The 14,403-nt window shown below is 40.6% G+C and overlaps 1 protein-coding gene across 4 annotated transcripts in view; it reads left to right on the top strand.

Annotated features, from left to right (window-relative positions):
• The window catches only part of srpk1b (SRSF protein kinase 1b), a 48,872-nt gene that overhangs the window by 14,676 nt on the left and 19,793 nt on the right, over positions 1-14,403 (top strand). For all 4 annotated transcript variants that reach the window (XM_084061223.1, XM_084061222.1, XM_084061221.1 and 1 more), the window contains exons 3-5: positions 11,954-12,084; positions 13,336-13,444; positions 13,790-13,877. In XM_084061223.1, coding sequence (XP_083917349.1) covers positions 11,954-12,084; positions 13,336-13,444; positions 13,790-13,877 — 328 coding nt within the window. The remainder of the gene's footprint in view (positions 1-11,953; positions 12,085-13,335; positions 13,445-13,789; positions 13,878-14,403) is intronic.

The raw sequence follows: 14,403 nt of genomic DNA, 5'->3' as shown, positions 1-14,403 counted from the left end.
CCTTCACCCCCTCTCCTCCTCCTCTTCTCCATCGTCTCTTCCCATCTGTATCGCTGTTACTCTTTTCCTTTCCTCCTCTTGCTTTACTACTTTTTTTCCACTATCTCTGCCAAACACCTGCCCCCCCCTCTCTCTCTCTCACACACACACACACACACACACGCACACACATACACACACACGCACACACACACACACGCACACACACACACACACACACACACGCACACGCACACACATGTATACCATGCAGGCACACGCACGCACGCACAATCTCTGCCGCTCACTCATCATCAGTCGTCATCTCCACTCTTCTTCACTCCCTCTCCCAATCTGTCCTCCTCTTTCTTCCTTTCCTAAAATCCTTTAATCCCCCCCTCCACACACACCCCTCTCTCTCCTTCCCCCCCCCTGGTCTCTCTCTCTCTCTCTGCTTGGTGGATGGAGTGAGAAGGTCTAGTTTAGTATACTGGCACTCTCTCTCTCTCTCTCTCTCTCACTGTCACACATCCCATGGGCATCCGTGCATCTTCCAGGTAGGGGTGTGTGTGTCTCTGTGTGTGTCTGTGTGTGTGCGCACGCTTTGTGTGTGTGTGTAAACGTAGACCAGTGAGGCCAGCAGGGACATGTCTTGAGAAGTACCCACAACAACATAACATGTGTGTCATGTCATGTCCATTGTCCGGTTGATAGAAACCAGACAGTGACACAAGTGGCGCACTTGTCAAAACTGTCTTGTTTGCTTCACAGCAAAATCCGCAGTGTTGTTTATTGGAAGTCTTGAGTCTGTAAAACCTGACCCGCAAGGTACGCAGCATGATCTTTACTGACTGTGTGTACACTACGAGAGAGAGAGAGAGAGAGAGAGAGAGAGAGAGAGAGACGTCCAAGTTTATATATAATTTTCAGCCTTGACAGCTGTGAATACCTTCCGTTTTCAATGACATAATGTCACTTATCATGACACGTGTTCTGTATTTATCTGTTGCTTGCTGTCGCTTCCTGTGTCGACATTAAACCCTCTCTATTCCTATCTATTCGCCAGAAATAACAGATCTACACGACTGCGTGGTGAGCTTATAGATTAGCTATTTCTGGCGAATAATAGGGAGAGGATGTTGGGATCCAGTGTCAAGTGGTTAATCCAGCTCTTGCTGTTACCCACTTAAAGAAGCCCTAGCCGGCTCTGTCCTAGCATCATAAGGAAGAGTTGCCTTAAGCCTCCTGATACTGTATGAGTTATTGAGGATACTTGTTGGAGAGATGATTACCTAGAAGTTTTAGAGGGAGAGATGATGATGATGATGAGAACAAAATCCCTCGATTGGCTTATGCATTTGTGCTGAGTAAAAGTGAACGAACAGTGTGTGTGTGTGTGTGTGTGTGGGGGGGGGGGGGGTGCAGTGTTGTTATGCCTGTGGTACGCATTGTGTGGGCTGGCAACGCTCCCAGCAGTGCTAACATTGCTTTGAATGCGTGTCAATGCCAGAGATAGAAAATGAACCGATACCAGTTATGGGGGTCCTTGAAATTAATAAGTGCATCGTAAGGAAGAGTTGCCTTCAGCTGCCTGATAATGTATGAGTTAGTGAGCGAGGGAGAGCAATTCTGAGTCCGTAGGAGGAGGGATACTTGCAGAGATGATACCTGGAAGTTTTAGAGGGGAGAACAAAATCACTCGATTGACTTGTGTGTGTTTTGTGCTGAGTAAAAGTGAACAAAATGTGTGTGTGAGAGTGCGTGGGCGCAGCGTTATGCCTGTGCTACGCATTGTGTGGGCTGTGTGTGGGCTGGCAACGCTCTCAGCAGTGCTTACATTGCTTAGAATGCATCAATGCCAGAGAGAGAGAGAAAAGGAAGGGATACTGACCATATTATTACCATCACCATCTGTCTCTCTAACACATACAGTATGTAAGTTAGTTCAATTGTATTGTATATGTTCAAATGTATTCAATTCATAAACACATAAAATAGCACCAAACAGTTCAAAATCATCATTAAACAAATACAGAGTCGAAAAAAAAACGTATCACAAAAAAAAAAGTATTTTAATATCGATATTTTTCGGCAGTATATCGATTATTTATCGTGGGAGGAAGTATCGCGATATCGATATATCGTCCCACCCCAAGTTCAAATACGACCAAAGTGAAAAAAGCGGCACTCCAAAATGAAGTGCGCAAGACATACGTGTACGTTATAAAATAACTTACACATATGTAAGTTTACGAAGTTAGTAATATTATACAAACCATCACTAGTCTCATACTGTACCTGTACCTACCAGCAGCAGACATGTCCCTGGGACCTTTGTGGTGTGTATGGGAGCAGACAGTGTTCATTAGTGCCCAGGCATACTAACCCATTGATTTTAGTTTGAGTTGAACGCTGCGCTACAATGTAAGCACTTTTTTTTACTGCGGTGTGCTCTCTCTGGTGTAATTAAGTACCACGTGTCAAAAATAACAATCTGGGGACTCAATGGACATACAGGGGTCCTGATTCAATACCCTGTAATACATTATGACCCTACTGATATAGATTGAAAACAATGTAATGGTATCATCGTGTCCTGGAAAAATAATTGGCCCCCTACTGTTTCCCACTGTACTAAATCTCTTCGCTGAAAATAGCAGATCTACGTGTTGTGAGCTTGTAGATTACGACTGCGATTTTGGCCAAACGTTCACCCTAGAACAGGGGTCTTCAACAGGGGGTCCTCAGAGCTACTATAGGGGGTCTGCCAAATCTTTGTGTGATAGGATTTAGTTTTTTTACATTAACCACTTGAACCCTAAAATTCCTTTTCTGAGGGGAACATTAGCCGAAAATAGCAGATCTACCGTAAATTTCGGACTATAAGCCGCGACTTTTTTCCCATTTTTCGACCCTGCGGCTTATATAACGGTGCGGCTTATCTATGGATTTTTATAGCTAACGGCCACTAGGGGACCTCCTAAATCTAGGGATTTTACACCCGCGGCTTATAGTCCAGTGCGGCTTATATATGTACAAATCATTCAATTTAGCTGCTGCGGCTTATATTCAGGTGCGGCTTATAGTGCGAAAATTACGGTACAAGCTCTCAAGCTTGTATGTAGATCGTCTATTTTTGGCAAAAAGGCTATAGGTGTAGAGGGAAAAAATAGCAGACTAAGTAAAAAAAAAACCTGAAACAAAATTTTATACAATATAGAGTAGGGGGTCCCTGCTTCATCTCTCTCTCTCAGCTAGGGGGTCCTTGGCCTGAAAACGTTGAAGACCCCTGCCCTAGAATAAGGGACACTAGGGTTCATGCGGTTAGTAAAAGCATAAAATGTGTTTTTGTTCTCGTCTCCTTTATCCTCCAGGCTTAACATCTTGGATACCAAACAGCTTAGGATCTCAAAATAGTAATACTTTCACACCAGCAGAGTCTTTCTTTGCAGAGAAGGCAAATCTGAGAGCAGATGATGTTGTTTTCAGACAGAATGTAGAATGATCAAACCGTTTTAGATAAGGTAACCACCGACCAACTCGAACCCCAGTGTCCCTATTCTGGGCATGTCGTAATGGGCGAAAACATTGGCTGTTTTTGGTGTTGAGGGAGAAAAAAAGGATAGACCCTTGGGGGACGAGGTCAACGAATTCTATATGTTTATTTTTATTAAAGGATCCCCATTAGAGACACATGAATGAGCCTCTAGTCTTCCTGGGGTGCTGAACAAAGCAAATACAATACAAATGTACAACTAAAAATACAAATAAAAGTAAATACGAAAAATATGAATAAATACAAAAAGACAAACTAACATTCTAAAATCAAAATAAATCCAACAGGCCAGTCAAATTAAACAAATACACAAATAACTGTTACATACTTGACAAGTTACTTTTTGAAAGTCATTTTGTTATGGATTGTAGATAAGATGTTTTTGGGCAGAGCATTCCAGAGTACTATTGACCGATGGATGTATGTATGGTCATTTGAAACTGGTGAGCCAAGCTAGACGGCTTATTGGTGCTAATAATGTTCGGCAGTAGCCTTAGAAGACTCACCGATAATATCTGTTCAACCATCAGCCATGCCAGATGTTCATTCATACAGCTAATACTCGTCCTGTATGAACATCCTAGTGCCAGACGAGCCGCTTTGTTCTGAGCAACCTGTGACTTTTTCAAATCAGATTTTGTAGCTCACGACCAGATTACAGGGATTACAGATTACTATAGGATTCAAGTGGTTAAAACAAAAGCACTCATCTGACGTGTAATGTAAGAACAGTATTTCCCCTGATGGGTCTTAATGTAACTCCATGTTTAACTTAATTGACTAATTAAAAATGCTAATAAAATATGCACATCACTTATTTCAGCTCAGTGGCCTTGTGGGTAGAGTGTCGGCCTTGAGGTTGGGAGGTTGGGTTCGATCCCTATGGGCCACATGGCTCGGCAAGGCTGGCTTGCTTACTTATTTCAGGTGCTGGGGTTATAAATGACCGTAAAGAGAGAAAATAAACTTGCACACATATGCTCCCACTGTAATGTAATTTATTGACAGCGTTTCGAGCCAAGGCTCCTCTTCGTCAGGAGTTTGACGGAGAGCCTTGGCTCGAAGCGTTGTCAATAAATTACACTGGGAGCAGCATACGCGTGTGCAGATTTGTTCTTTCTCTTCATAACTTTGACTAATTACATGTAATCACTGTATCAAATGTAGCTGTATCGACACCTAACACCCCTTTTATTTGATAAATTCTCTACTCACACAGCTTTGGTCAATGCAATGCCCATAAATCATCATACGTAAACAGACCATTTTCATCATTAATGGCTTAATTTCTTTATTATAAATGTAAACATTTTATGTTATGTTTACATTTCACATCTCCAAAGTCATTAAGATGTTACTGAACTTAAAGGATCTACACCATGAATTTAAAAAATAATAATTTAATATCATATTGTTTATGTCCCTCAAATGTTTTTTAAAAATGTTTTGAGCCTAAATCAAGCCTCAGATATACTCATGTGGCGCTATTGAGCCAGTTTGTATGCATGTTATCTCCTGGTTCTGAGTGAAAAAAGTAAAAAAAATAAAATAAAAAAAAGTAAAAACATTTAGTTTTTTTTACGCGAGGGATTGTACCGCTAGTGACGTCACTTTCGGGGCCAAATCCCTATTCTGGGCATGTCGTAATGGGCGAAAACATTGGCTGTTTTTGGTGTTGAGGGAGAAAATGAGGGGTGGCCAAGAAGGATAGACCCTTGGGGGACGAGGTCAACAAATTCTATATGTTTATTAAAGGATCCCCATTAGAGACACACAATTGAGCCTCTAGTCTTCCTGGGGTGCTGAACAAAGCAAATACAATACAAATGTACAACTAAAAATACAAATAAAAGTAAATACAAATGAATACAAATACAAAAAGACAAACTAACATTCTAAAATCAAATCCAACAGTCCAGTCAAATTAAACAAATACACAAAACAGTTACATACTTGACAAGTTACTTGGCAAGATATCTCTTGATGTGTTTTTTTAAAGTTATTTTGTTATGGATTGTAGATAAGATGTTTTTGGGCAGAGCATTCCAGAGTACTATTGACCGATGGATGGATGGATGGATGTATGTATGTATGGTCATTTGTAACTGGTGAGCCAAGCTAGACGGCTTATTGGTGCTAATAATGTTCAGCAGTAGCCTTAGAAGACTCACCGATAATATCTGTTCTACCATCAGCCATGCCAGATGTTCATTCATACAGCTAATACTCGTCCTGTATGAACATCCTAGTGCCAGACGAGCCGCTTTGTTCTGAGCAACCTGTGACTTTTTCAAATCAGATTTTGTAGCTCACAACCAGATTACAGGGATTACAGATTACTATAGGATTCAAGTGGTTAAAACAAAAGCACTCATCTGACATGTAATGTAAGAACAGTATTTCCCCTGATGGGTCTTACTGTAACTCCATGTTTAACTTAATTGACTAATTAAAAATGCTAATAAAATATGCACATCACTTATTTCAGCTCAGTGGCCTGGTGGGTAGAGTGTCGGCCTTGAGGTTGGGTTCGATCCCTATGGGCCACATGGCTCGGCAAGGCTGGCTTGCTTACTTATTTCAGATGCTGGAGTTATAAATGATCAAGAGAGAAAATAAACTTGCACACTCATATGCTCCCAGTGTAATGTAATTTATTGACAGCGTTTTTCGAGCCAAGGCTCCTCTTCGTCAGGAGTTTGATCTGACGGAGAGCCTTGGCTCGAAACGTTGTCAATAAATTACACTGGGAGCAGCATACGCGTGTGAAGATTTGTTCTTTCTCTTCATAACTTTGATTAATTATATGTAATCACTGTATCAAATGTAGCTGTATCGACACATAACACCCCTTTTATTTGATAAATTCTCTACTCGCACAGCTTTGGTCAATGCAATGCCCATAAATCATCATACATAAACAGACAGACAGACATATTTTTATCATTAATGGCTTAATTTCTTCATTGTAAACATGTTATGTTTACATTTTCTCAAGTCATTAAGATGTGAATGAACCTACCTGAATAACTGATATGTATTAAAAAGCAAAACACAGGAATAAACATCAGTAAAGCAAGCTCATTGCATAAGATTATTTGCAAGTTTCAAGTCTCTGCAAGTATCTTGTAATTTTTACTGCAGCTGTGTGCTGGTATGCTTTTGAAAAATGGTGTGCTGTAATGTCAAGTATACCATGAGTCGTAGCCAATGAGCTAAACGTGTCAGACCTGTCGTATATGCTTGTGCTCAATATTGTAATATTGACACTCAATATTAGCACAGTAAAACAAACCTTTTTACGCAATCCCAGTAACCTAACCTGTGTCTCACTGTAACACTAGCCCTATTGTACACGTGGAACACAAACACAGCAACACACTATTCTATTGTTGTGCTCTGTCAATACAGTGGCTTGAATTTTTTTTTTGATTGGGTGGACAGACTGTAGGAGGAGGGAGTTGGCAGTTTATTTACCGCTGCTGTGTGATAGTCAGAAAAGCACGGTTAGTCAGTAGTGAGTGACTGTGTTTGTGTGTGTGGTGTTGGAGGGCAGGGTTGCCATGTCCGCTTATTATGAGCGACTTTGGGCTTGCTTTTCTGTTAAGTTGCTTGTAAATATTGGTAGTTTTTGGTGCTTGTTTCTAAAGTGTAGTCGCTTATTTGGGCTTGTTTCACGGACCCCCTCATCTGAAAAAAAAATTGTGCCAGGGACCCCTTACAAGATTTGTATTAAAATGTTTCAAAAATGTAACATTTTTCAAGATTTCTTAAAAAATAAAAATGGCAGATCTACAAGCTCACAACGCATCGCGATGAGACGCGTTGTTAGCTTCTAGATTGGCTATTTACAATCCGCATGTCATCCTCACATCCACACCATGCATGCTATGATCAGCTAATTAGCAACAACAACATCTCTTTAAGCTGATGACAGTCTCAGACAGCCCTCTCCCTCTCTCTCTCTCTCTCTCTCTCTCTCTCTCTCTCTCTCACACAGTCTGGGTTCAGAAATAATCTTCAAATAGCACTGTGCTGATCTAGCAGTGCGACTGCAAACTAAGCTGGGTATCAAATAAGGCTTAAGGGTGAAAATGTTAATGCAGTAGTGCTCACAGAAATGTGTCTCTCCAAGACATTTAAACCCTTTTAACCCATTAAGACCTGAGGCGATTCTTAAAAATGTTCTAAATCTCAACAGTTTTTTGAAAAAAATCTGGAAAATATTTTTTCAAGATTTTTCAAGAATAGCAGATCTACAAGCTCGTAGCGCGGCACTCGGTGCCGCGCTATGAGCTTGTATATCTGCTATTTTTTAATAGCCCAAAGAAATCTTAAAATGAGACGCAGATGCGTCCCCGGTCTTAATGGGTTAAAGCAAAGCCATAAAAAAATCAAGTGGAATAATCTTTCATCTTAACTACCTTTTTTAAGTAATTGACTAAATGGAGCAGATAATATATTATTATTATGATGTAAAATGACTCTGCTGCACAGTGTGTGGGAATTGCTTCTCGGTCAACCTGCCAGTTGATCACAGGATGGTTTGAGGAGGAACGTTTATTAACCCATTTAGACCTGAAGCTGATTCTACATGTCTCCTAAATCTCAACAGTTTTCTGAAAAACTTATGTTTCTATCTTCTTTTTCATGTCAAGGATCCCCAAAATTATATGTATTTGGCCGCGGACCCCCATCAAAATATGTTGTTCCAGGGACCCCCTGAAGCAAAGATTTGAGTTAAAAAATTTTGCTTTAAAAATATATATATTCAAAGATTTGCACACATTTTCACGATTTTTCGAAAATAGCAGATCTACAAGCTCGTAGCGCGGCACTCGGTGCCGCGCTATGAGCTTGTATATCTGCTATTTTTGAATAGCCCAAAGTGTAAAATAATGTTTTTTAGCTCAAATCTAAAAATTACACAGTTCCAGGCCTTAATGGGTTAAAAAGATTATTATATTTTTCCCCTTAAAGGACAACTTTGTTTTTTTTACAACCAAGGTTTATGTTTTAGCTTGTAAATAAAAGATGAGTGTTACATTTTTTTCATTTACTGCTTTCTATAGTTTTAGCAATTTTCACGATCTTTTTTACAGTGGGCGGGGGCATTCGGGCAGGTGGCTAAATATGTATTTTTTTACACAATAACCCGGTGATTTCTTTATTATTATTTACAGTAGCTCTTCTATCCCCCAATAACTAGGGTTGTCCGATATTGGCTTTTTTACCGATAACCGATATACCGATATTGTCCAACTCTTAATTACCGATACCGATATCAACCGATACCGATATATGCGGGGATTATTGTGATTAGGGTAAGCTCAAATTTCATATCACACACACCATATACAGTAAGAACTCCTGTAACTTATTTATAAAGCAAAAAAAAAAAAGAAGTATTTTCAAAAACCGATACCGATATTTTCCCGATATCAATTTTTATGCTAATATCGGCTGATAATATCGGGAGGCCGATAATATCGGACATCCCTACCAATAACTCACGTCTGGCCATCAAAGACCACGGGACCTTTTTTTATTGTGTAAAAAAAGACATATTTAGCCTATATAGACATATTTAGGCCAAATCAAGTTCATCGAGTTCCTTAACCCGATGAGATTATCGAGTTAAGGGGAAAAATATTATATATATTTTTTATAATCGATTAGTTTGATTAACTGTTGCACACCTACTTGGCGTGTGCCTGATACACTGCACAGTATATTGAAGCTTATAGCTGAAGTATACTGCATCATATTTGCATAATATATTCATTAGTTTTAGAGTGTTTAATAATGGGAAAACTTTACGAGCGAGACCATTCTAAGAAGAGACAGCCTTTACAGAATAGATATTGTAGTGGCAAAGAGTAAAACTTTTTTTTGCTGATGCCAAAAGTATTGATCGGAGCTCCCCTAATAGGTACATATACCGCTGCTGCAGAATAACCATTTAGTGGGGTTGTCACAATACCGTAATTGCATGGATGCATGGAATTGCATTGTCAGTTTATAGGCCAATGAAATGCTGTTGTTGTAACCTAGGATGGTCATTTGATGAAAAAAACGTGCAGAGGCAACTCATGTCTGAGTTTTAAGAGGTTAACTGCTGGCAGTCGCGGCTTGTTTCTCCTCTTCTCAGTTGGATGATTACATTTCCGCCCCACTGTCATTTATAATGGCTTTTCATTAAAGAACACAGGCTATTCTACTCTCCAGTGAACTGTCCTATATGGACAACCAGAGAATTAGATTTTTAATAATTAATATACACCAGCTTCAGATTAGTTCAACATAAGCTATTCTTTAAAGCTTTACAGAATCACCACCAGCACACTGTACATTTAATGTTTTATGATGTTAGGGCCTTGGTCGAGGAGGGTTTCTAAAGCCTGATCTACACTTAGTTAACACCCACACACGTGTGTGTAAATATAGCAGCTCTCCAAGCGCACAGGCTGCGATGCATTTGTGAACTTGTACATCAGCAACCAATTTTCAGTGTGTGATAAGGCTGTCAACTTTCCTCAGAAATGATATTCGAATATTGGTCTTAAAAAATTGCAGATATTCGAATATATTCGAATATTATTATTATTATTATAATTTTGACAGAAACAGTACAAAAAACAATTTATCAAGTGCTAGGATCCAATAAAACATATCTTTTGTTTGTTTTTTATGACTTCATACATTGTTTTTTGTATTGTCCCTTATTTGAATATTAATTTTCATATTCGAATATACATATTTTCCCAATATTCGAATATCGAATATTTGTTTGACAGCCCTAGTGTGCAACACCCCCGTGCACGGCTAAATAGAAGGCTGGACTCTGGGGCACGGTGGTGCAGTCGGTCGCCTCACAGCTAGAAGGCCCTGGGTTTGTTTCCCGCCAGGGATGCGAATCGCGTTCACAGCACCTCTAATAATAATGCTGTATTTCAAGCTGCAGTCCCCCTGGAACCACGTTTCATACATTCAGTAATGTGACGCCGCATAATTACTGCCATGAGGATTTTACTGTATGCATAATGCGTAGCATTACAAGTATTGTGAAAACCTCATGTTGATAATTATCACCATGCCATGCTCTAGGTTTGAGTGCTTTATTTGCTAGAATCATTGTGGGCCAATTAAGAGTTCATGAACTGTAATTAAAAAACCCTACAACTTTAATGCCATTGGGGATCCCAAGTGAACAACAGAGGAGGAAAGGATTATTGGACAGGAGACTAAAGAAGGCTGTTCTTTTTTGTTATCGTTTCGTTTTTATTAAATGGCCAGCCATGCATCAAGCTCCCCCCCCCCCAAACCAGGCCATTTAACCTCCCTGAACCATTTCCCCACAGATAAGAGCGTATAGTCAGCTTATAATAGATCACAGTCTGCTTCTCCTCCCTGCTTATGCAAGACATGCAATAACATTTTTACACTCCCGTATCTCACCTTTTGTTCTTCCACTTTCACACACCGACTGCACCGAGCGACCTCTAAAAAAAGTTTAACACCCTCTGTTTGTCTTCTCACTCGTCATCTTCATTCTGCGTAATGCTTACTTATGTATTTAGGAGGAACGTCAGGCCATTGATGAAACTCCTCCTTCATCTTTGGTCTTGTGCCCTCATCCGCTCCAGTTGTTGCCATGTGAACACTTCACATGGATTTACCCATTCAATCCGTGAACGCATCTGTGTCACTTTAGATTTCTATGGTGCGCTATGAGCTTGTCGATCTGCTATTTTTGAAAAGAAAATGTGTGCAAAACTTTGAATATATATATATTTTTAGAAACAACATTTTTAACTCAATTCTTTGCCTCTGGGGGTCCCTGGAACAAAACATTTTGATGTCAAGGACCCCCAAAATGATATGTATTTGACCGCAGAACCCCCCCCATCTGATAAAATATTTTGTTCCAGGGACACCGTCCCCCCACCCCCTCCCAGGAGCAAAGATTTGAGTTAAAACTTTTCGCTTACAAAAACCTTCATACCTTGGCTTTCGATCCCGTTTCTTACGGTCTATGTTTTGTTTGGCTGTCTGCTGCTGAAGCTGCTGCGTCTTGTATTTTTCAGTGATGTGTCTCCTTTTGTTTCTTATTTTGCTGTGTGTTGTTGCTGTTGTTTTTCTTTGTTTTAGCTTACCCAGTGTATTTGGCTTTTGATTTTCTGTGCAGCACTTTGGAAACCTTGAGTGTGCTAAATAAATAAAGTGGATTGGATTGCATTGGACACAAGCATAAGCACTGATTGCCGTGCAGTGCTACAAGCTTGTAGATCTGCTATTTTTGAATAGCTTAAGTATAAAATATGACTAAAATCTTAAATGACACGGATGCGTTCCCGGATTGAGAGGGTAAATCCATGCACTTCATTTGCGTCTCCTTCTTGTCTCTCTCTCTCACAGACCTGAGCCTGGTCATGGTCGTGGAGGAGGCTCCCAGGCAGGCCAGGCTGACTCCCCTCTCCCAGAGCAGGATGAGGAGATCCTGGGCTCTGACGACGAGGAGCAGGAAGACCCCAACGACTACTGCAGGGGTGAGACCCAGTGTCTGTGTTGCCATGTCTGCTCATTATAAGCGACTTTGGCCTTGTTTATCTGTAGCGTCGCTTGTAAATATTGGTTAGTTATGGGTTGCTGTTTTTTTGGGGGCTTGTTTCTAAAGTGTAGTTGCTTATTTGGGCTTGTTTCCTAATGTTGTTTAAACCTGTAGTTCTCAACTATTTCATGTCAAGGACCCCCAAATGAATATGCATTTGGCTGCGACCGTGAACTTGTTTGAAAGGCAGCTGGTGTGAGGTCGGCGTTAGCCTCAGGAAAATGTAATAGTTTGGGGATCGTTGCAGAAAGGACGATCACAAAGTTTTTGTACATTTTGTGAAGTTCTCGGCGCGTTCTCTCCCACCGTCTCTCCCTCTCACGATCTCTACATTGATGGCAGAACGTGTTTACATGTCAATCTTCCTTAACAAAAATATGTAGGCCAGCCTACAAGCAGCCAGTTGTCCTTAGAGTTCTCAATGGGCCTGAAAATTAAGGCCCGGCCCTAACTGGGCCGACCCGAACAGTTACCATAATTCTAGGCCCGAAAACCCCCAAAAAAGATTGCCAGTAAGCAGCGCCAGTGGCTCACATTATAGCAGAGTGACAGAACGGATAATAGTCGGTGAAATGGCAATTCACATGTTCAGTTGTTCATAAAACATGCTAAGTTCTGCACAAAATAGGCTTAAGAAGACTGTAAAATCCCTGTTGTTACGCATCTCTCATTCTCTCTCTCTCCCTGACCGTCAGGGAGACAGTAATTTATATTTCGTCCTTCAACGGTGGCGTGCCGAACACGGCATCAGATCTACAAACCCCGAAACGTGTTCATCTGCCTTCTGTTCTGAGCTTGCAGATCTGCCCTGACCTGGTGTTAACCTATAGCTGTACACGCCCACCAATCGCATCGTCCTCTGCCACTGTCTGATTTATGGCTCTGTTAAGTCACCGATGTACAAGTTCTAAACGTGTTAGATTGTGATGCATTGTAGTGGGCTTGTAGATTGAATGGCTATTTGGTGCGCAACACCAGCCTATAAAGTATAAATCAGGAGGAGGATCCTCTCATGACGTTAGGGTTCATAGCCAGTTCTGAGTCAAACAAATATATTATTGAATCTGAATTGTGCTCCACATTTGTTTAAGTCTGAAATGTTATTTATTTCAGTTTTTCTATAAGGCTGAAAGAATATTGTACACATTTTTGAAATCCTTCCCCCACTCTGCACAATCTGTGATTTTAGGTGGATATCACCATGTGAAGATCGGGGACTTGTACAACGGCAGATACCATGTGATACGCAAGCTGGGCTGGGGGCACTTTTCCACCGTGTGGCTGGCCTGGGACATACAGTAAGTTGCCCCCCCCCCCCACCTCTCAACCTCTTTACATCAAAGACACTCAGTTTGATATGAATTTGGTCAGTAGTTCTCAAACCTTTTTGTGTCAAGGCCATGGGGCCCCCCAGAAGAGAAGATATGTGTTAGAAAAAAACACTTTCAAGATTTTTCTAGAAATGTTCAAAAATAGCAGATGTACAAGCTCACAGTGCGGCACGAAGTGACGGGCTGTGAGCTTGTACATCTGCTATTTTTGTAAGTGTTGCTGCTGATTTGATTCTTCCCTAATGTAAGGAAAGGTGTTTGGCGTGTGATGAAATGAATTGTTTTGTCTGTGCATGTGTGTTGTTTTTCAAGGGGGAAACGCTTTGTGGCGATGAAGGTGGTGAAGAGTGCTGATCACTACACAGAGACGGCGCTGGACGAGATCAAGCTCCTGAAATCAGTAAGGAGAATGCCGAGCCACTCGTCTTCATCGTTTCTGTTTCCGGATCTCACTTAAAAGTCCTTTTCAGGCTCTTTTTATTTAATGACCAAGCAGCAACAGAAACGGATGTTTCGTTTCGACCAGAGCCTTTGTCGTGTTGCAATACAATTATGCTGAGAGAGGCTCCGGCTTTTACTCAGTGTGTGTGTGTGTGTGTGTGCGTTTGTGTGTACTCGTATTACTAAACTTGTGAGGACCTTAACCCATTAAGACCTGAGGCGATTCTTTAAAAAAAAAAAGTTTTTTGAAAAATAGCAGACGGTGCCGCGCTATGAGCTTGTATATCTGCTATTTTTGAATAGCCAAAGAAATCTAAAGTGACACAGATGCGTTCCAGGTCTTAAAGTATAGTAGAATGTGAGAAATGGACATTGTGAGGACAATTGTCCTGGTCCTGTGGTTGTTTTTTTTATTAAACAAATGGTTGTTTTATGGTTTAAAAAAAGTTTTTTAGAGATCCAGGTTTAAAGTTAAGAGATTCAGG

This window comes from Gymnoscopelus microlampas, assembly GCF_963454915.1.
Source record: "Gymnoscopelus microlampas genome assembly, chromosome: 7".
NCBI classification, from domain to species: domain Eukaryota; kingdom Metazoa; phylum Chordata; class Actinopteri; order Myctophiformes; family Myctophidae; genus Gymnoscopelus; species Gymnoscopelus microlampas.
The sequence above is the reverse complement of the archived record's forward strand: the minus strand, read 5'-3'. Positions and strand labels throughout refer to the sequence as shown.